Genomic DNA, 21,365 nt, shown 5'->3' on the forward strand with positions numbered 1-21,365 from the left:
AACTTTATGAAAGCAAGAAAGGATTTTCCACCCATGCAGCACTGCACTCTAGTGGAGAAATTGTCAACCTCCTAAATTAAAAACGTGTATTTTGGCGCACTTTCCCTCCCTGTCAAAAAGAATCCGTCGTTTCGGGAGCGTTTTTTTTTTTTTTTTTTTTTTTTCGTCAGTGGGAGGGCGATAGCAGGTAGCAATTTGCACCAGAAAGGTGTACATGGTTTGACTCCTCGCAAGATGAAAAAAAAATTGCATGTCCCTTTCAAGACGGACAAATATTGTAGAGTTGCAAGAGTTTTTAAATGACAGTTATAAGATGCTTGCAGCATGGCAACCTAACTTTACTTTCTGTTACGTAAAAAAGTGGGAGCCATTAAAGTCAGCCTAGTGGGGACTCCTTTATACCAAGATATATTTACTCTGTCCATCTGTCCGTTCAGGAAGACAAAAAAACCTCAATAAATACAAGATGGATCACCATCAATTTTGTCCAGGATGTAGAATGCCAAAAAATTAGTAATCGAGTTCTTTGATGGAGGTGATTTGTCCACCGGATGTGGTAGAAAACAACCATTTCCGGTTAACATTGATCACTATAGAGCAAAAACTGTAATAGGTAGCGAGAATCGATTTCCCGCAATCGATTAAGCGCCTCAAAAATAAGTTTCATTTTCATCCTTAATTCTCTACTAAAACCGGAAGTGGTGTAAATCTAGTACAACTTCCGGTTTCAATATTGATCTGGAGAGAGCAAAATAATAAGAGATAGTTAGAAGCGTTTTTTAAGAGGGGGTTGTGTATTCAAACTGGAAGTGATATAAATCAGCTATTTCCGATTTTAACGTTTTTCGCTATAGAGTAAACAAACTGCAAGTGACATAAATCAGCTATTTCCGATTTTAACGTTGGTCGCTATAGAGTAAACAAACTGCAAGTGACATAAATCAGCTATTTCTGATTTTAACGTTGGTCACTATAGAGTAAACAAACTGCAAGTGACATAAATAAGCTATTTCCGATTTTAACGTTGGTCGCTATAGAGTAAACAAACTGGAAGTGATATAAATCAGCTATTTCCGATTTTAACGTTGGTCGCTATAGAGTAAACAAACTGCAAGTGACATAAATCAGCTATTTCCGATTTTAACGTTGGCCGCTATAGAGTAAACAAACTGGAAGTGATGTAAATCAGCTATTTCCGATTTTAACGTTGGTCGCTATAGAGTAAACAAACTGCAAGTGACATAAATCAGCTATTTCCGATTTTAACGTTGGTCGCTATAGAGTAAACAAACTGCAAGTGACATAAATCAGCTATTTCTGATTTTAACGTTGGTCACTATAGAGTAAACAAACTGCAAGTGACATAAATAAGCTATTTCCGATTTTAACGTTGGTCGCTATAGAGTAAACAAACTGGAAGTGATATAAATCAGCTATTTCCGATTTTAACGTTGGTCGCTATAGAGTAAACAAACTGCAAGTGACATAAATCAGCTATTTCCGATTTTAACGTTGGCCGCTATAGAGTAAACAAACTGGAAGTGATGTAAATCAGCTATTTCCGATTTTAACGTTGGTCGCTATAGAGTAAACAAACTGCAAGTGACATAAATCAGCTATTTCCGATTTTAACGTTGGCCGCTATAGAGTAAACAAACTGGAAGTGATGTAAATCAGCTATTTCCGATTTTAACGTTGGTCGCTATAGAGTAAACAAACTGCAAGTGACATAAATCAGCTATTTCCGATTTTAACGTTGGCCGCTATAGAGTAAACAAACTGGAAGTGATGTAAATCAGCTATTTCCGATTTTAACGTTGGTCGCTATAGAGTAAAAAACGTTAAGACATAGGGAGAAGCAGTTTTTTGGAATCAATCAGTGTTCGTAGGTTTCTAAGAAAATATTCCTCGCCTGACAAAATTTTCCCGTATCAAATTTTCCCTAGATTGTTGAGTGTGCAATTCCTATGACAGAAGTTATGTAATAAGATTAATTTAGTTATATTAAAGGAAATGCCAACAATATTTGTTTCATTCATTTGCTTTTCGCTTCTGTTTTGTAAACATTTTCCTTCACTATTTTTTTAGACACAAGTACACCCAGCTAACAGTGGTGCACATGTTATGCTACTTTGAATAGACACACACACACTATTGCTATTTTTTTGGTTTATTTCTGAAGAACAAAGAAAAATTTAAGGATTTGTATTGGTCAATCAATCAGCGCGAGAATTTCCCTGGATTTTCAGGTTTGATCGAAAAAATTCTTTTTACCGTTTATGCTAAATTTCCCTACGAAATTTCCCTACATTTAGGGAAATATCCCTCAGACTTCGAACATTGGAATCAATTATGCGTCTAAAGAATGTATCTATTTAATATCTACTGTAATATATCAACTAAAAACCGGAAGTAATTTGTTGGACTGTATTTAAAAAAAAAAAGATAAACCGAACTTCTTTATGTGGTGTACCCGTGACACTGTTAGCTTCTCCTTGAGCTGAGTAATTAATGGTTTCCTCACGCAGGTAGTCAGCGAACGTTAAATAATGCTGTTGTCGATAAGATACTTTACTCCCTGTGTTGTCCGGTTAAAAGGAAAATTGTGGCGTCTGATCGTGAGAGTTGGACAGAACATGTCGTGCGTTGGATGCAGGCTTGCCAATCATACGATAATTTAATCCTTAATGCTGTATACGATAATCCCCGTGCGATAATAGGTGAATATACTATAATTTAAGCCTTAATTCTATATACGATAATCCCCTTGCGATAATAGGTGAATATACGATAATTTAAGCCTTAATGCTATATACGATAGTCCCCTTGCGATAATAGGTGAATATACTATAATTTAAGCCTTAATGCTGTATACGATAATCCCCTTGCGATAATAGGTGAATATAGGATAATTTAAGCCTTAATGCTATATACGATAATACCCTTGTGATAATAGGTGAATATACGATAATTTAAGCCTTAATGCTATATACGATAGTCCCCTTGCGATAATAGGTGAATATACTATAATTTAAGCCTTAATGCTGTATACGATAATCCCCTTGCGATAATAGGTGAATATAGGATAATTTAAGCCTTAATGCTATATACGATAATACCCTTGTGATAATAGGTGAATATACGATAATTTAAGCCTTAATGCTATATACGATAGTCCCCTTGCGATAATAGGTGAATATACTATAATTTAAGCCTTAATGCTGTATACGATAATCCCCTTGCGATAATAGGTGAATATAGGATAATTTAAGCCTTAATGCTATATACGATAATACCCTTGTGATAATAGGTGAATATACGATAATTTAAGCCTTAATGCTATATACGATAATTCCCTTGCGATAATAGGTGAATATACGATAATTTAAGCCTTAATTCTATATACGATAGTCCCCTTGCGATAATAGGTGAATATACTATAATTTAAGCCTTAATTCTATATACGATAATCCCCTTGCGATAATAGGTGAATATACGATAATTTAAGCCTTAATTCTATATACGATAATCCCCTTGCGATAATAGGTGAATATACGATAATTTAAGCCTTAATTCTATATACGATAGTCCCCTTGTGATAATAGGTGAATATACGATAATTTAAGCCTTAATTCTATATACGATAGTCCCCTTGTGATAATAGGTGAATATACGATAATTTAAGCCTTAATTCTATATACGATAGTCCCCTTGCGATAATAGGTGAATATACGATAATTTAAGCCTTAATTCTATATACGATAGTCCCCTTGTGATAATAGGTGAATATACGATAATTTAAGCCTTAATGCTATATACGATAGTCCCCTTGCGATAATAGGTGAATATACGATAATTTAAGCCTTAATGCTGTATACGATAATCCCCTTGCGATAATAGGTGAATATACGATAATTTAAGCCTTAATGCTGTATACGATAATCCCCTTGCGATAATAGGTGAATATACGATAATTTAAGCCTTAATGATGTATACGATAATTCCCTTGTGATAATAGGTGAATATACGATAATTTAATCCTTAATGCTATATACGATAATCCCCTTGCGATAATAATTAGCTGAATATACGATAATTTTAGATTACATACTTATTTTTGGCAGTTTTTGAATGTGCAAATAAATTGTACATGTGCATTAGACAATTATAAATTACACACACTAAACTTTTCAACAGTCATTTCCACTAAAATAAATTAATACCGATTTGAGAATTGACAAATGCCAACCCTGCATCCATTCTTTAAATTCAATTACGTCTGCGAGGAGGTGAAAATATTGTTATTCAGAGCAATGCTAATAAGGATTTTAAAAATGGAGAGAGAGTGAACTGAGTATTACTAGATAAGTTTATTGTATATTATTGCTATTATTAGTAGGTAGCGCACTGTCAGGCTTTTGCAGTACAGAGTCCACGACATACGTTAAGTAGGGTAGATCATTCCAGGCCTCCTTACGTAAGACGAATTTGTCACTAACTGACGTGAAGAAAGAAAGAAAAAAAAAACGTTTAATAATGCTGAAATTCAAAAACTCAATGAGTTGAGTTGAGTTGAGTTTATCGTCCCGTTCAGCAGCGAGGCTATATAAAACGTGGACCTACTGATTAACGTGGAATCCGAACCACATGAGCTCCCGCCGGGAATCGAACCCGGGTCTTCCGCGCCAAAGGCGCGTAAGCTTTATAAATAGAGTACAGACATTCTTACAACGCAATGGTTAAAAATAATCGACAATAGTTAAATACTAGGATAATGAACGTCCAAGTCTACAAATGTATTGGCGATGTATTTCTTTCTTCAGATGTAAAGGACTGTCTGTAAATTTTATTTATATTGAAAATTTCTAAATCGTACGTAAATCGGATACTTGTATGTTACACGATTATACTCCAAGACAAAGGGGGCAGGTGGGGGCAATTACCTTCCAAGATTTTGAGGAATATATATACTTTAATAGATTCTCTATTAATACATTAGTACAAAACGTGAAAGTCTTATATCGGTGATTCTCTTGCCCTTCCCCCCCCCCCCTTAAATGAAATCTGAATGACGCCCCTAAAAGGGAGACAGTGATTATGAGTGAAATAATGCAAAATAGAAAGTGGAAGAACTCGGAGAAAATCGATTCACACAGTAGCCTATTTATCCACCACAAAACCCAACTGTTGCGAACTAGGATCGAACCAGGGACTCGACGCATCAGAGGTAACCCCTCTACCACTGAGCCACCATTTTTGTATTCATTGCTATATATACACAAGAACTTAATGTGAGTCGGTGATAAGTGCCTTGGAGTTGCCTCTGGTCTGTGCACAATTAAATTGATAAGTTTCGTGAAGGCTACTTTCGCAAATTAATCATTAACTCCCAAGAAGTCCCTCCCCCACTTTTTTCTTAATACAATCGACTCGAGCATACCTACGGTAGTTGATATTTTGTAAGTGATGAATTTGTCTTAAAATGTGATCAATAGACTACTAGGTTATATATCTATCTATTAAAATGCTACAATAGCAATTAAAAGCTCCTGAGCTCCAACCTATAACTTTAGCTTTCAAATCTTTCATTTATGGTTATGTGTGATTTCACGTTTAACAGAGACGAACATTTTGAGTATTTGTACTTTAAGTAGTCTAAATTAGTTAACTATATCTTTTTCATAAAGTTTATGATATAAAATTATTGTTCAGAGCCTTTGTATTTTAATAAGCCTTCTCTAAAATCAATGCATGTGAGTTGTGCTTCCATCTTCCGAGTTCTTTTAAACTATGTGTATATGTTTGTGGCCAATATTTTCGACAATGAGATCTCGGAAACTACAGGCTCTAGAAAGATGACGTTTTCACTGATCAATTGGAAATTTTGCGTAGATTGTCCAGTTCTAATTGAATATTTAAAAAAAAAACATGGCCATTATTTCTTTATTATATTTTTAAGGGTACGCTGGAAGCGTTAAAATTAAAAAAAAAAAAGCAGCATCATATCCTATGTGTTATACATTCCAACACCACAATGTTGTATATTGGGGTTGTATATGTCTCAGGCGTTTGTTCCATGGCCGAATAGTGAAAAAGGAAGGATAACCATGCCCAATGAACACCATTATAATTAATTGTATATGTAATGTATTTGCTTATTACATACTGCATGCAAGAAGAAAGAAAACACTGGTCATACATGAATTAGAAACTCCAACCGGAAGTAGGCTCAAATCTTGCAAACGGTGCGAGATATTGAGAAAAAATAATCGAATATATATATATATATTTATTTATTTATAATGTGTACGTTTGTCTGTGTGTGTGTGGTACGGTATTATGGAGTGGCGTTTTCTTTTGTACAGTATTATGAAGTGACGGTTTACTTTGCACCCTTCAGTTCATTGTTTAATTTTAATGGAATTCGAAATTTGGATAATGTCCGTTTGGACTAGAAATCAAATCCGGGTCTTCATCTCACCGTGCCTATGCCCTAACCACTGCGTTACACGGGCCGCTCTCGGACCAGCCACACATTTTCACTCTGTGTCGGTGTTCAGTTACTCATTAGCCACATATATTAGCTTTCTAGCTCTTCGAGCCTCTGTGTAGCGTAACTGGTGGCTGGTCAGAGACTGCGTATTGTAGTAGTTAGCACAGGGGCACGGTACGATGGGGACAAGGGGCCTTATGCAGAGTCGCTTTGACGCGTTGTTAGTACCATACTAAAGAGTTCGACTAACATATGTTTCCTGCAGTAGTAAGGCCCTGCTATGACGCTATGACACTAATCATACGTCAAAACGACTCTGCATAAGGCCCCCGGATTTGATTTCTAGTCCACAAGGACATTATCCAAACTTCGAATTCCATTAAATTAAACAGTGAACTGAAGGGTACAAAGTAAAACGTCATTTCGTAATTCTCTACAAAAGAAAATATCATTCCATAATACCGTACAAAGTAAAGGCCATTCGATAATACCGTTCAAAGTAAAACGCCACTTCATAATACTGTACGAAGCAAGACGTCACTGATAACCATACAAAGTAGAACGTTACTCCGTTATGGCGTACGAAATAAAACATTACCCCATTATACCGTTCGTGATTGAGGAATTGTTGAACATGAAGAGCTAGGAAAATGGCAGTCATCGAATTAATAAGAACTAACCTAATCCTACATTTTCTATGGAAGTTTGACCTGTGTAAATTGACCCTGTATTCTTCATCTGTATAGGTGCATGTATATACTGTAGGCACCAAGATCTAAGGTCGTGTAAAAATCTTAACGTAAAGAAGGAGAGTTTCTGTTGTTCCAATAAAATAAACCTGCACAGAACCATGCGTAAAAATGCATATTAAATACATTGTATTGTTACATCGTATTATTATTACTATATTAGTGTCAGCATCTTAAACTGCAAGTTATTAATTTTTGTTTGTTGAATTATAATTGTTTTTGTTTATTTAAATCAGGGAGCTGGCCAGACAGTGACCATTGTTGCACAGTACAAACCTGACGAGTACAACCGCTTCGAAGCCAGGATTCATGATTTGAAACAAAATATTGTCATGTCGAGTCAACACATGCAGGGCAGCGGTACTTTGTTACGAACATCGCAGAAGCGATCGCATTATGTCAGGTAGGTATATTATTATTATTACTACTATTATTTTACGTAGTGAAGATAGCACATTTCCCTCTGGAGAATCGATTTGTTTCAGGAACACGTTAGATGCAGTAGTGTAATTTTAGATTTTGCTGGGGGAGGGGGGGGGGGGAAAGATCCCCTACTCATATAAGAAATTCATGTTTTTTATTAGTATGTTAGTATACAATTGATTAAAACATATGTATTTCTCAAACTCAAAGGGGACAATTGCCCCCTCCTGCACTCCCCAAATGACGCCCCTGGTTAGATGAACGTTTACAGAAATCCATGGATTCACATTTCTCAAGACTATTACTAAGAATGCATTTCTGGAATAGGTTCCAGCCCGTACTATATGACTTCATTTTCATTTCTTTTTTATGCCTCTTAGCAGTTCAAGAAGTGAAAGGAATTTGATGGAAAGCCCACATTTAAGAAACAGCCTAATCATGCTCTCATATTCAGGGGTGCCCACAAGGGGGGCTATGACGCAAAGTGCGTCATTGAAATATTTGGGGGGGGGGTAAAAATCTGTATAAATATGTTTGAGGGAGTGTAAAAATTAATCGAAAAGAAGATTTTTTTCATGGAAGAACACCTACGGGTAGACAATTGAGGGGGGGGTGCGTCACGGACATAAGGGGGGTGGGCACCACTATCATATTTCACTTACACATAACTCTACAGTATATGCCATATTTGCTGCCCTAAGACGTACTTTTCTTTCCTTTGAGAATAACTCTTAAGAGCCTGACATACTAAAAAAAAATACAAAATATATCAGTTTTCTTTTGCTTGTTTATTCATAAGTGGAAGATAATAATGAAATGCAACTTACAACAATAATAGATAATGTTATTCTACAACAGAAAATATGAACCTCGAAAATTTTCAGTGTTGCCACCCATAGAAATTACAGTATTGCTAGAATAACATTTTCCCCAAAATGTAAGTTACTCTGGCGACTAGAGAAACGAACTCAACTGCATTTGATTATGTATCATGTTGCCGTGAACTTCTATGAACTGCTTTTTAAATAATAGTTGTATTTAGTTTGTAATAAACAATAGTTTTAACATACAGTTACTAAAATTAAATAATGTTATATAAAATGCAGTTCACAGGATTCAAAGACAACATATTACGTAATCAAGTGCAGTTGAGTTCGTTCCTCTAGTCCGTGCCTTAACTTAAGATTTTGGCAAAATGTTACTTTGGCAACACTGTAATTTCTATGGATAGTAACACTGAAAATGTTTCAGGTTCATATTTTCTGTTGAAGAATAACATTAACTATGATTGTGGTAAGTTGCATTTCATTATCTCCTTTCACTTATGAAAAACAAGCAAAGGAAAAATGGTAAATTTTGTATTATTTTTACTACGTCAGGCTCTTAAGAAATCAGTACACTTTAAACGCCGATACAGATTCTGAATATTTAAATAATTATTTTCGATTTAGTATGGTTTAATGATGTCTTTACTTCCTTATGGTTTGTAACAACATTCCAGCTATCTACAGTTCAATGACTCAGTAACCTAATTCGGATAAAGTCGTTTTAGTCACTGTTTGATAGTTTCAACATTTTTCTCTGACCGCACATATGCTATAGGGATTCTTAGATACACATGCTATTTTATATTTAGTTAAGCGGTGGTAGCTCCGCATTCTAAGTTATCACTTTCTTCAAAATATAAAAGAATCTTTATCATACGCAGTGATTTTTCTCCCCTCGAGATTGAATACAGGAAATGCGTTGCGTCTTATACCAGGAATTACGGTATATTATAATTGCTAAACATCTAGATATGTCCTCTTAACTTTGACATACTAAAAATAATACAAAATTTATCATTTTTCTCTTGCTTATTTTTTATAAGTGAAAGGAGATAATGAAATGCAACTTACCACAGTCATCGATAATGTTATTCTGCAACAGAAAAAATAAACCTGAAGAATTTTCAGTGTTGCTATCCATAGAAATCATAGTGTTGTCAGAATAACATTTTCCCTAAAATCTAAGTTACGGCAGCGACTAGAGGAACGAACTCAACTGCATTTGATTACGTATCATGTTTTGGTATCCTGTGAACTATTTTTTTTTAAAGATAATATTATTATTTAATTTTAATAACTGTATGTTAAAACTATTTTGTTTTATTTAAAAAAGTAGTTCACTGGATTCCAAGACAACATGATAACTAAGCAAATTTAGTTGCGTTTGTTCCTCTAATCGCTGCCTTAACTTAGATTTTGGGAGAAATGTTATTCTGGGAACACTGCAAGTTCTGTGGATGGCAACACTGAAAATTCTTCAGGTTCATATTTTCTGTTGTAGAATAACATTATCTATGATTGTGGTAAGTTGCATTTCAGTATCTCGTTTCACTTACAGAAAAAAAAAGTAAAACAAAAATGGTATTTTTTAAAAAAATGTTTAGTATGACAGACTCTTAAGAGTCTTCATCCCTGCGAAATTAAAATACCACTAATTTTACAGTAATTATGTGATATCTTCAAATAGATAAAAGATAATTGAAATATGGAACAAGAGCGCCCTAGACAATATTATTTTGCGTGAGGTACTGTTATCACAGGTCACCTAGTGGCTTTCCGTTTTCAGCTGTTTAGAAACGTGAAAATAAATGCCGATTTTCAAAATGGCTCGAAATCGAAAGCAGATAAGTAAGTCGTGATAACGGTTTCTCATGTGAAATGATATTGTCTAGGGCGCTCTTGTTCCACATTTCGATTATCTTTTATCTATTTGAAGATATCACATAATTATTGTAAAATTAGCGGTATTTTAATTTCGCCGGGATGAAGACTCTTAAGCAACGTAATGCGCTTTAACTGCACAATAATTCTGTATACCGACATAGCAATTCCCTAGAGAAAGAAGCTTTAACTACAAATAAACAGAAAAAACTGTTATTTAAGAAAAGCATATTAATTGAGTACGCAGCTATTAAATACTGTTTTCTTTTTCTTATTCTGTTGTAAACTGTTAACGATACTTTATAATGCATCGAAGTAGATATATCTACTAGTACGAAATGAAATACTCACATGTCTCTTGTCTTTCCAAAAGGATAAATAGAATTTTTAGCTGCTACTTCCCGCATCATTCGTTTGAGCTGGGTTCTAGAATGGGAATGAGCATTTTAGGTTACTTTTGTAGTTAGTTAAAAGTAATAAGATAGACTAGGACTTTAAACTCATCTAACCGGGTCCAGTAGTGCTGTTTTGTAATACAGCTCTCGTGGAGTTGAGCTAATGTGGTGGGAAACGGCCTATATACTCTGAGGATTGATCTTGCATGATGGTCTATGACCCGCCACGGCTTCTAATTAACAGTTCAGTTATTGTTCAGAGCCCACGTTAATAGTAGGTACTGTCCTTCATAACCTTGGTGCTGTATAAGAATTCAAAACAAACAAAATAATACAAACGAAACAAAAGGAAGAAACACAAACATAACAAAATTAAGGAACAAACGAAAGGAATAAGCAAAAACAGATGAACAAACAAACGAGACCAAACAAATAAAAGGAACAAGTAAACAAAACAAAGCCAATCTAAAAACAGCTGTATTTTCTAAAATTGCCTGTGTGATTACAGATGAATAACACAGTGATACAAATCTATGTAATATGTTGAGTTTTGAAATATTAAATTAACACTAAATTATGTTTTCACCTTAGGGTTCGACTCAAAAACTGCAGAAAAAAAATGCCTGTCGTTTGAATAGACAGAACACACATGAGTATTCAATTTGATCGTAGTACATACGCATATGGTTACTAATTTTCTAATGTTACATTTTTCTTTTTTAATTGTAATTATTAAGTATTCTACTTGTTGGCAAGTCCTGGGACTAATGAGTTTTTATTTATTTATTTATTTAGGTTTGGGCCTAGAAATGTTTCTTCCAGTTTCTGGATCTTCAACTTCCTCTTTTAACTCTCAATATTTTCTTCTGTTTTTTTCAAATCATCGATCAATTGTGTTCTTCCTATTTCTCACTTTCCTTCCATCTTTCCTTCTATGGCGGTATGAAGAGGACAATTTCTTCCCAATATGTGTCCAATCCAATTGGCCTTTCTACGAAGGATGGTAGCTGGAAGCGTCCTCTTCTCTCCTATCCGTTTTAAAACATCTTCGTTTGTTACTCTTTCTGTCCATTTTATCTTCTCCATCTTCCTCCAACACTACATTTTGAAGCTCTCTAAATATTTCTTCTCTAACTTTCGGGTAATGTCCAAGTCTCTGAACCATAAAGTCCAGTACTCCAGATATAACACTTGATCAACTTCCACGGAAGTATAGCATATAAGAATCGAGTGTTTTCTTTATCATAAAAATACAGTGTGGTTTATTTCTTTATATCTAATGTCTTTATTAAATGAAAAGCGAAGTGTTCATAATATTTACATTTTATAAAGTTGCTTTTAACTGTAATTCGTTTCGTTATGCAATCATGTATTTACATATAGTACATAGTAATGAGAAGTAACTTCCTATTTTTAAAATTTTATATCGGGTGTAGCAATGCAGATTCCATAATGAACTTGTGTTATTTCATTATGTCATAGATCCCGTTACTTAAGTTTTTTTTTTTTTTTTTTTTTTTTAATTCTTTTTCATATTTTCATCTTCTAAGAGATCTCTTTTAAATGGAATAGAAAGAGTAAAATGTTTTGGCTTTCAAGAGGAAGCGAAAATTATTAAAAGATTTCTTTTGAGTTTAAACGTTCCATGCCATGCCTGTTAGGCTAAGGGAGATGGATTATTAAGATAAGTGAGTGAGTGATGAAAGAATTGGTGTAATCAGATTGTGGGAGGAAACGGGAGTTCCCCGAGAAACTCGACGAACACAATGTTCTTCTTCACCACAAAGTTACTTGGCCGGGAATTGAACCAGGAAGCTCTATCATTGAGCCACCGTGCCTCGCTGTTAAAAGGTTTGAAATAAGTTGAATGGAAGTCAATGAGTCAGCATGGGAAAGAGTGTCTTCTGAATTCAAAAATAAAAAAACTTACGAAAATCTGATGCTCATTGGTAACTAAACGAGTCGTTGGTATTCGTATGAATAAGTGAATGAATGAATGAAAGTCAGAATCTAGCTACAAACTTGCAAAATTTTGCATATTTTCAGTAGATAAAATTGGAAGGAAATAGGAAGGAACTTCTTAGTGGCTAATGTTTTATAGAATTAACTTACGTTTCTTGTATCTTAATATTATATGAAAACTCCAGCGATCAGGATTTAGGCCCTTTTCACAAACAAAAGTAAGTTTTAGTAACAGAGTGTAAAATCTTCACTTGAACAGATCTTGGTAAGTATCTGTTATGAAGCAGTTGCCAAAATTTTTAGTGGAGATTCCTATCATCTTCAGTGGCGATTCCTTAAAGTTTTTGGGTGGCCTTGCGTAGGGTAGTCGCTAACGCTCTCACCTTCGCTGCGAGTGGTCCCTGGTTCTATTCTCGGTGGAGGCACTCGATCGAAAAAAGTGTAAAAAGCTTTTTCAGACCAGCCGTCCAGAATGATGTTTTCCTGGGTTTTCCTCATTTAAAACTAGACAAATGCCGGAATGTTACCTAACATACAGGTTACAATCTACTCCCGTCCTTCCCCAATGCTTTTTTCCCTTCCATTTCCTTGGATAGTGAATCGCCGAGGGACGTCATCCCTCATACGTAACAGGCTAACATGGAGACTAACATGGCCGTAGATGCTGAAAGCCCAGAAATCTAATTCCTAATCCTAGTGACGGGCTAACATGACCATAGATGCCGAAAGCCCAGAAATCTAATTCCTAATCCTAATCCTAGTGAAGGGTTAACATGACCATAGATGCCAAAAGTCCAGAAATCTAATTCCCAATCCTAATCCTAGTGACGGGCTAACATGCCCATAGATGCCGAAAGCCCAGAAATCTAATTCCTAATCCTAATCCTAGTGACGGGCTAACATAGCCATAGATGCCGAAAGCCCAGAAATCTAATTCCTAATCCTAATCCTTAAAATTTTTAGGTGGTTCAGTTCTCTGAGTGTTCAAATGTTTTAAGTGTGTCATTTCTGTTCTTGATAATATCGAGACATTTTTATTATAAGAAAGAACGTTTTTATTCTGATATTGAATGCATGCGTTACGTATTATGTAATGAGTTTGCTGTAGATATTTTAAGAAAATACCACTGAAGAAGATGAGAATTTCCACTGAAAATTTCGGTAATAACCAAATAACAGACATATATCAAGATTAGACCAAGTGAATATTTGTAATTTTGGGTCAGTTCAGTTCATTAAGAATAAAATTTTGTTTAAAATACGTTCGATTTCCAGGTTTATTTTGTTTATAAGATTTAAATTGTACTTCGAGTATCAAAATATTCATTTTCAATATTCGAACACGAATAATTGTTCTTCGAACAGTTATTCAAACAACAAAATTTCGAGGAATGACAATATAAAGTTTGAAGATGAAATCCGGACCTTAAAGGCAGAGGGGAGTGTCATTTTTATAAATTTTCATGAGAGAGAAAACGGTGACTTACTTCTTTTTGCCTTTAAGTGCATTCGGACTTATATCTAGTTTTACTGTTGCTATTTGATAAAGTATTCATAATACAACTACAAGCTTTCTAAGAATAAGAGATATCAGAACACGCGTTTCAGATCTGGAAATAACTCATTTTCAGAAAAAAAATGACTTACTCCCCTCTGCCTTTAACGTCCGGCAATAACAGGAATAATTTTATTCCAGTATGATTCTTTCTTTTGACGCTAATGTCATTACGGAATTACTGCACATCATTATTAATTTACTTTTCAGTTGTGTATAGGAACATAACTGTCAAGGTCTCGAAAGTAAACACATGACTATGTTCTAACAAACTTAAATTTTGACTGTTGGTAGATGCCGTATTTTATGCAATTGCCATATTTTATGCAATTTTGGAAGCTTGTACGTTAGAGAATAGGTCTTAAGCGGTAGAAAAGCATTTGGAACTGTAGAACCCTTTCTTGTGCATGGACCGCTTATGTGACTAATTTTTGTAACATTTGATTGAATAAAAAGGAAGAAGAATGTGGTTATTTATTGTCGCCAAACAAGACGATGTAATAAACAACGTCAAGGTTTAAATTACCGTATAAACATTATATATTGTTTCAAAACAACACCGGCAACGTTTGGGAGGTAATTCCTGACACCAAAGTAAGACAAACTTGGGTACACAAATGCTTCCTTTCGGAGTTATAGCCTGCCAAAAACATGAAAAAATGAGCTTTAAATGTCCATAGCTCCTAAACTATGGGATCTACCGTAATCGGGTCAAGACTTCACTTAGGAACTAATATGTGCGCTATCCAGAAATACATGTTTCAGAATCCTAAGGTACTCCGCAACAATTTTTATAGAGGGAGTTTGGCTATGGGCATATAATCAGAAGTACTCACCAACTATCTCTATAAAAATTGTTTCGCAGGCATCGCAGGATTCTCAAACATGGATAAGGCACATACTAGTTCCTAAGTAAAGTCTTGATCCGACTACTGAGGTCCCATAGTTTTGGAGCTATGGACCTTTAAAATTCGTTTTTTCATGTTTTCGGCAGCCTATAACTCCAAAAAAAAAAGTATTTGTATACCCAGGTTGGTCTATAGTTTTTGTCTTATCTTGAAGTCAGGAATCACTTACCAACGTTGTTGTTGTTGTTTTGAAATATCCTGTATATGTATCAATGATATTTACAATTATGATTAATACATACCATATTTATATTTTACATAGTATAAAATGAATGGAGGGGAAAAAATACAAAATGCATTCTACTCTAATTTAGAAATTTCTTCCTGAAAATTCATATGTGCTATGTGTATACACGTTTATCTATCATTATTATTATTTTTTTTTTATATACAAAAGATTCAAAAATCTTAAATCACCATTTACTAATTCTAGGTGGCAGTAAGTTATATAATTTAACTCCAATATAGGTATAACTTTTATCTTTTGTTTAGTCTAACATGTGAAGGAGAGAGGGTCTATATTTCAAAATCTTTTAAAAAAAATGTCTGTAAGATCCTGTTTCTTTAATCTGTCATTGTTCCTATCTTTTTTTTTTTTTTTTTTTTTTTTTTTTTAATGTTTGTCCCAGAATGATTGTGGGAGAATTATCCCATAATAATGTCCAACAAATGGGAGTAGAAGTATGCATAATATGCAGGAGTAAAAGCTCGATAATTTTTTACATAGGTGAATAATATGGACATTCCTGTTTAATTTCGTATCTATAGTGTTTTCAAAACTAGAAACAAAATGACGTTTGGAGAAACACGTGATACGCTGTTACCACTTCGGTGCGCATCCCGGTGAGTCATCAGCTGGAACTGTCCTTTTAGTCTTAACGAAAAGGAAAATCTCTAAATATTGGTTTGTTTGGATGGATGAAAGAATATGTTTGTTGTCCCAGTTTGTGCATGTTGGAAAGGGCGGGTCAGTGTTTTTTTATATCATTTCCATCGCAAAAGAAACCCCGTCTTTCCTTCTGAAAACACGTGTTTACTATTTAGCGGTAACATTGGAATGTTGAGGTCTGTTGCCAAGGAAACCGTCCACCCACTGTTTCTAAAATAGCGTTTATGATTCGATCCTCGCTGAGTGACCGCTGTAACTATGTGACGTAGATTCCCTTCTTCAACACAAATCTGCACGTTTTTTTGAGCTGTCAATCTGTTTCTAGTTTCGAAAGCACTTTAAGAGTCTTCATCCCGGCGAAATTAAAATACCGCTAATTTTACAGTAATTATGTGATATCTTCAAATAGATAAAAGATAATCGAAATGTGGAACAAGAGCGCCCTAGACAATATTATTTTACACGAGAAACCGTTATCACGACTCACTTATCTGCTTTCGATTTCGAGCCATTTTGAAAATCGGCATTTATTTTCGCGTTTCTAAACAGCTGAAAACGGAAAGCCACTAGGTGACTTGTGATAACGGTACCTCACGCAAAATAATATTGACTAGGGCGCTCTTGTTCCATATTTCAATTATCTTTTATCTATTTGAAGATATCACATAATTACTGTAAAATTAGCGGTATTTTAATTTCGCCGGGGTGAAGACTCTTAACTGTATCCCTAATAGGTGAACTGAGAATTCTTCTGCCCCAATCATGAAAATCACGAAACTACTAAGGTGAAAGTATAAGGTCTCTGTGTTATTTTGATTAAGTTTTTAGATGTGTGTGTAACTTATTGTTTATTTGAATGTTTCAGGGCGCTGTTTGATTATGACCCTAATAAAGATGACGGTTTGCCTAGCCGAGGTCTACCTTTTAAATACGGCGATATTCTCCACGTAACGAATGCTAGTGATGATGAATGGTGGCAGGCGAGACGTGTACTACCAACGGGGGATGAAGAAGGCATGGGAATTATTCCTTCGAAACGAAGGTGGGAAAGAAAGCAAAGAGCGAGGGATCGTACGGTTAAATTTCAAGGAAAAGGACCAGTAGTCGATAGGGTAAGTCTCTCATAAGGTGTGTGTGTATATACACGCGCGAGAAAACTGTGATTAAACTGTCAGATTGTTTATATTGTCATGGAATATAGGGTGTTACAAAAAAAATGTGACACAATATTTTGGGAACAGATTCCTTATATCAAAATAAGAAAAAAAAAGTTTATATGGACCTGCGCTCAAAAGTGGATAGTTTTGGAGTTGTAGGGTGCCGGAAACGTAAAACAAGTGAATTTTAAAAGTAAATAGGTCCACTGCTGTGGGACCTATCGTAGCCGGGTCAAGACATCACTGAGGAACTGGTATGTGAACTATCCAAATATCCATGTTTAAGAATGCTGCAGTACTTGCACACCAATTTTTACAGAGATAGATGGAGAGTGATCAAGTATTCCCGAACAGCCTCTCTAAAAATGATTGTGCAAGTACCGGAGGTTCTAAAAGATGGATAGTTCACATACTAGTTCCTCAGTGATGCCTTGACCCGACTACGATCAGTCCTATAGTCAGGGCCGGATTTCCCAATAGGCCCGGTAGGCCCGGGCCTATGGGCGCAAGCTCTCAGGGGGCGCACGGCCGAGAGAAAAAAAATAAAAAATATCTAGAAATAAAAATAAATAGCCATAACTTAACATATTTTTTGAATTGATTAAAAAAATCAGGCTAATAAAGCATTCTGATTTTGAAGTTCATTGGAACCAATAATTGTTGGTAAAGTTTTCTATTTTTCAACATTATGCATCAACTTCGTTACAACATTGATCTCAAACATGGGAGAACTGGCTGTATGGATGTCGTTGAGCGGTACGCATCGTATTGCCACTGTGGAGTGGTGTTTAAGCAATTAACATATAGGCCTGATATAATTTTTTAATAAAGGTTTTTAGGAAAGTAACTTTAACCAGACTAGGGGTCGGAAAAAATTATTGGGCCTAGGGGCGCCAAAATGCTAAATCCGGCCCTGCCTGTAGTAGTAAAACTATGGACCTTCACGTTTCTGGCATCCTATAATTATAAAACTATTCACTTTCGACCACAGGTCTATATGATTTTTTTTTTCTTTCTTATTTTGGTGTGAGTATTCTCAAAATATTGTGACACTCTCTATGCTCCCCCTTCCTAATATTAATTACACGTTATGTATTTAAACTTATTAAAACTTTAAAATTACGCTGTGTGTGGAAATGAAAAAGTTTTCCTCTAATATTGACTACTCGTTATATATTTAAACTTAATTAGATTTAAAAATTATGCTATTGTATAAGTATAGGAATGCAAACATGAAACTGCTAAAAAAAAGTAAAATCGTAAGCAAAGGAACAAAAATGAATATATACAAAACCTAATAAGATCTGTAATAACGTACAGTTCTGAAGTATTGCCACTAACAAAAGAAATGGAAAAATTCTTTAGAACTATCGAGAGAAAAAAAAATAACAAAGAAAAAGTACGGGATCGTCTTTCACAAAGTTCAAGACTAAGTAACGTAACAATATCTTGTACAAAATTCAACACCCAGACACATTCTCTGTATAGTAAAGTATCTTACACAAAATTCTACTTGTATGTCCAGATACATTCCTTACTAATAGTGTCTTTTACAAAATTCGACCTACAGTTACTTTCGTGTATGTAACAACTTTGGGGTAATACTTTACTAGTGCAAAAACAACCGTAATAAGGAATGCAGTGGTTCGAAACACAAAAATAATTACTGTCAGTTGACAGAGAAGCCATTAATTGAGATTCACTTTACAGCTGAATCAAATGATCAAAATGACTAATTAATTAGATACTTAACAAGGAATATAACAGGAAAAGTTCCGTGTTTGTATTTACGCGGTTTTTAACGCCGTAATTGACAAAAAAAAAAAAAAAAAAAAAAAAGTGATATCCAATTAGGGACCATAAACGAACAGTAGATAGAAACACAAGATCGTATATATATCTTTTTTGTCATTAGCCTGTTACAGAAGGAATTTTCAAAGAAAATAGACTTCCCAAGAGGAAGGAAAAAGGATGTTAAAACGATATTCATTAGGAGCTAACAAGAAACTGAATATATGATACCAATTCATGCATTACCAATGCGACTTCGTTTTATATATATATATAACATTTTTGTTCTTTCTCCTTTGCCACTCACGATGACGAATATAGAAGCAGAAATTTCGATCCATTTGTGTGTTGTATTACTTGTATTTGTAATTTTCATTCATGTTATATACGGGGTGTTGCAAATGTCCTGGTGCATAGGCAGTTTATACTATTAAAAATTATGCATTAACAAAAACAACAGATCAATATGGTCTATCAATTAGTATGAGTATGTCTCTCATCTTTGGACAGCATTTGGATTAAAAGATCCAATATATTTCAGTCAAAAATGTTCTTGTAGGCCTTATGTCTGCAGAACTACGTACAGTGTAGCCAAACCCAAACTATCACTTAACTCAGTATGATGTGTTTATTCCGTAGAAAATACGAAAACTGGATTTAGGGGTCGTTCAAATGTTTTGTGGCCCCTGATCCAAGATCCAATATATTTCATTCAGTCAAAAATTTTCTTGTAGTTCCTATATCTGGAAAACTACATATAGTATAGCAAAATCCAAACTATCACTTAACTCAGTATAATGTGCTTATTCTGAAAAAAAAAAAAAACCCTCGATTTAGGGGCCATTTAAAATTTTGTGGCCCCTGATTCAATTTTGCATCAAAAGATCCATTATATTTTCAATCAAAAATTTTCTTGTAGGCCTTATATCTAGAGAATTACATATAGTATACCCAACTCAAACTATCACTTAACTCGGTATGATGTCCTTATTCCGAAAAAAAAAAAAAAAAAAAAATACGGCCCGTTCAAAAATTTTGTGGCCTCTGATCCACAAACTATTATTGGCCAAGATCACAATCTTTTGATCTTTTTTCTTTTTTTTTTCTTTTTTTTTTATCATTTCCAAGATTCTTGTTTCCTTTAAATGCCAATAATACAGTATGCGCCAAAATATACAGTACTGAAATGATAAGATAAACAAAATTACATTATTGTCATCGGTGAGTTTATATATCAAAAGGAATTAACATACACACTACATACGCACACACAATTAGCGTGCTGATTTACGACGGTATGCGTAATGCGTAAGTGTTCAAAGTGTGCACCACCTCGCTGTAGACAGTGTTCATATTGTTCACGCAGATTTTCAAACATATCCTGAAACAAAGGCTGCTTGCAGGCACAGTTCTTGGTGGATCTTCACAGTTGAACACTCTCTCCTTTAGCATGTCCGTCTTATTAAACTTCTCTCGGAATTGTTCTGCCACCTTTTCCAAACTCGGTCCACCTGTACGACCGCTTCCGTATGAGCGGAAATAATGCTTAACTATGAATACTTTTTCCTCCGTCAAGAGACCTATTTCCAATAACAACTGCACAACACTACTTCATTTTCACTACTGCGAACACGTGCAGCTGAAGCTATGCCCCATCAACAGACGCAACCACGTGTTCGAGATGCGCGAGTTTCTGTGCTGGATATTTTGGCGCATACCGTATTGTATATTTGTTCCTCTGTACTAAAGCACTCATATTAAACTATGCTTATAGTCAATGTGCTTCCACTTCACTATGAAAATGAAATTTAAAACGTAGTCTTTTCTTATGTGTTTCTTTCAATTTTCCAGCAATCAACGTTGGATAGGAAAAAGAAGAATTTTTCATTTAGCAGAAAATTTCCTTTTATGAAGAGTAAAGACGAGAAGTCAGAAGAAGGATCAGATCAAGAACGTAAGCAATTTTCTTTGTAAAAATTTTTTATTATCTTACTTTAATTGTCTGAAGTTACAAATAGTAGCATCAGCTCTTATCATACAATACCGTACAAACTAATCGAGAAACCCACACAAAAATTCTTCGGGTGGTGTAAAAATTGCGCCCATGGACTAGAAAGGCTATTCTGTATGTCAAAATACAACGAAAATGTTACATAATAGTTCCTTCTACTAGGGCCTTCTTCAGGCACGCTCAAGCCAGGTAAAATTTGACGATATGTCAGTGTCGAAGATAGACTCGGGACCATTAGTATTGCTCTTACGAAACTTTCAAGTCAAGGTGACCAGACGTCCCGTTTTAGCCGGGACAGTTCCTTATTTTCAACCGTTGTCCCGT

At 34.8% G+C, this 21,365-nt stretch overlaps 1 protein-coding gene across 1 annotated transcript in view; it reads left to right on the forward strand.

The window, feature by feature from the left end:
- The window catches only part of LOC145684280 (disks large 1 tumor suppressor protein-like), a gene marked incomplete in the record, with an annotated part of 1,496,324 nt that overhangs the window by 1,419,539 nt on the left and 55,420 nt on the right, over positions 1–21,365 (forward strand). Inside the window, 3 exon segments of the mRNA XM_081756423.1 lie at positions 7,479–7,645; positions 16,948–17,194; positions 20,882–20,984. Coding sequence (XP_081612549.1) covers positions 7,479–7,645; positions 16,948–17,194; positions 20,882–20,984 — 517 coding nt within the window.

This window comes from Thermobia domestica, chromosome 4 (genome assembly GCF_964235325.1).
Source record: "Thermobia domestica chromosome 4, izTheDome1.hap1.1, whole genome shotgun sequence".
NCBI lineage: Eukaryota > Metazoa > Arthropoda > Insecta > Zygentoma > Lepismatidae > Thermobia > Thermobia domestica.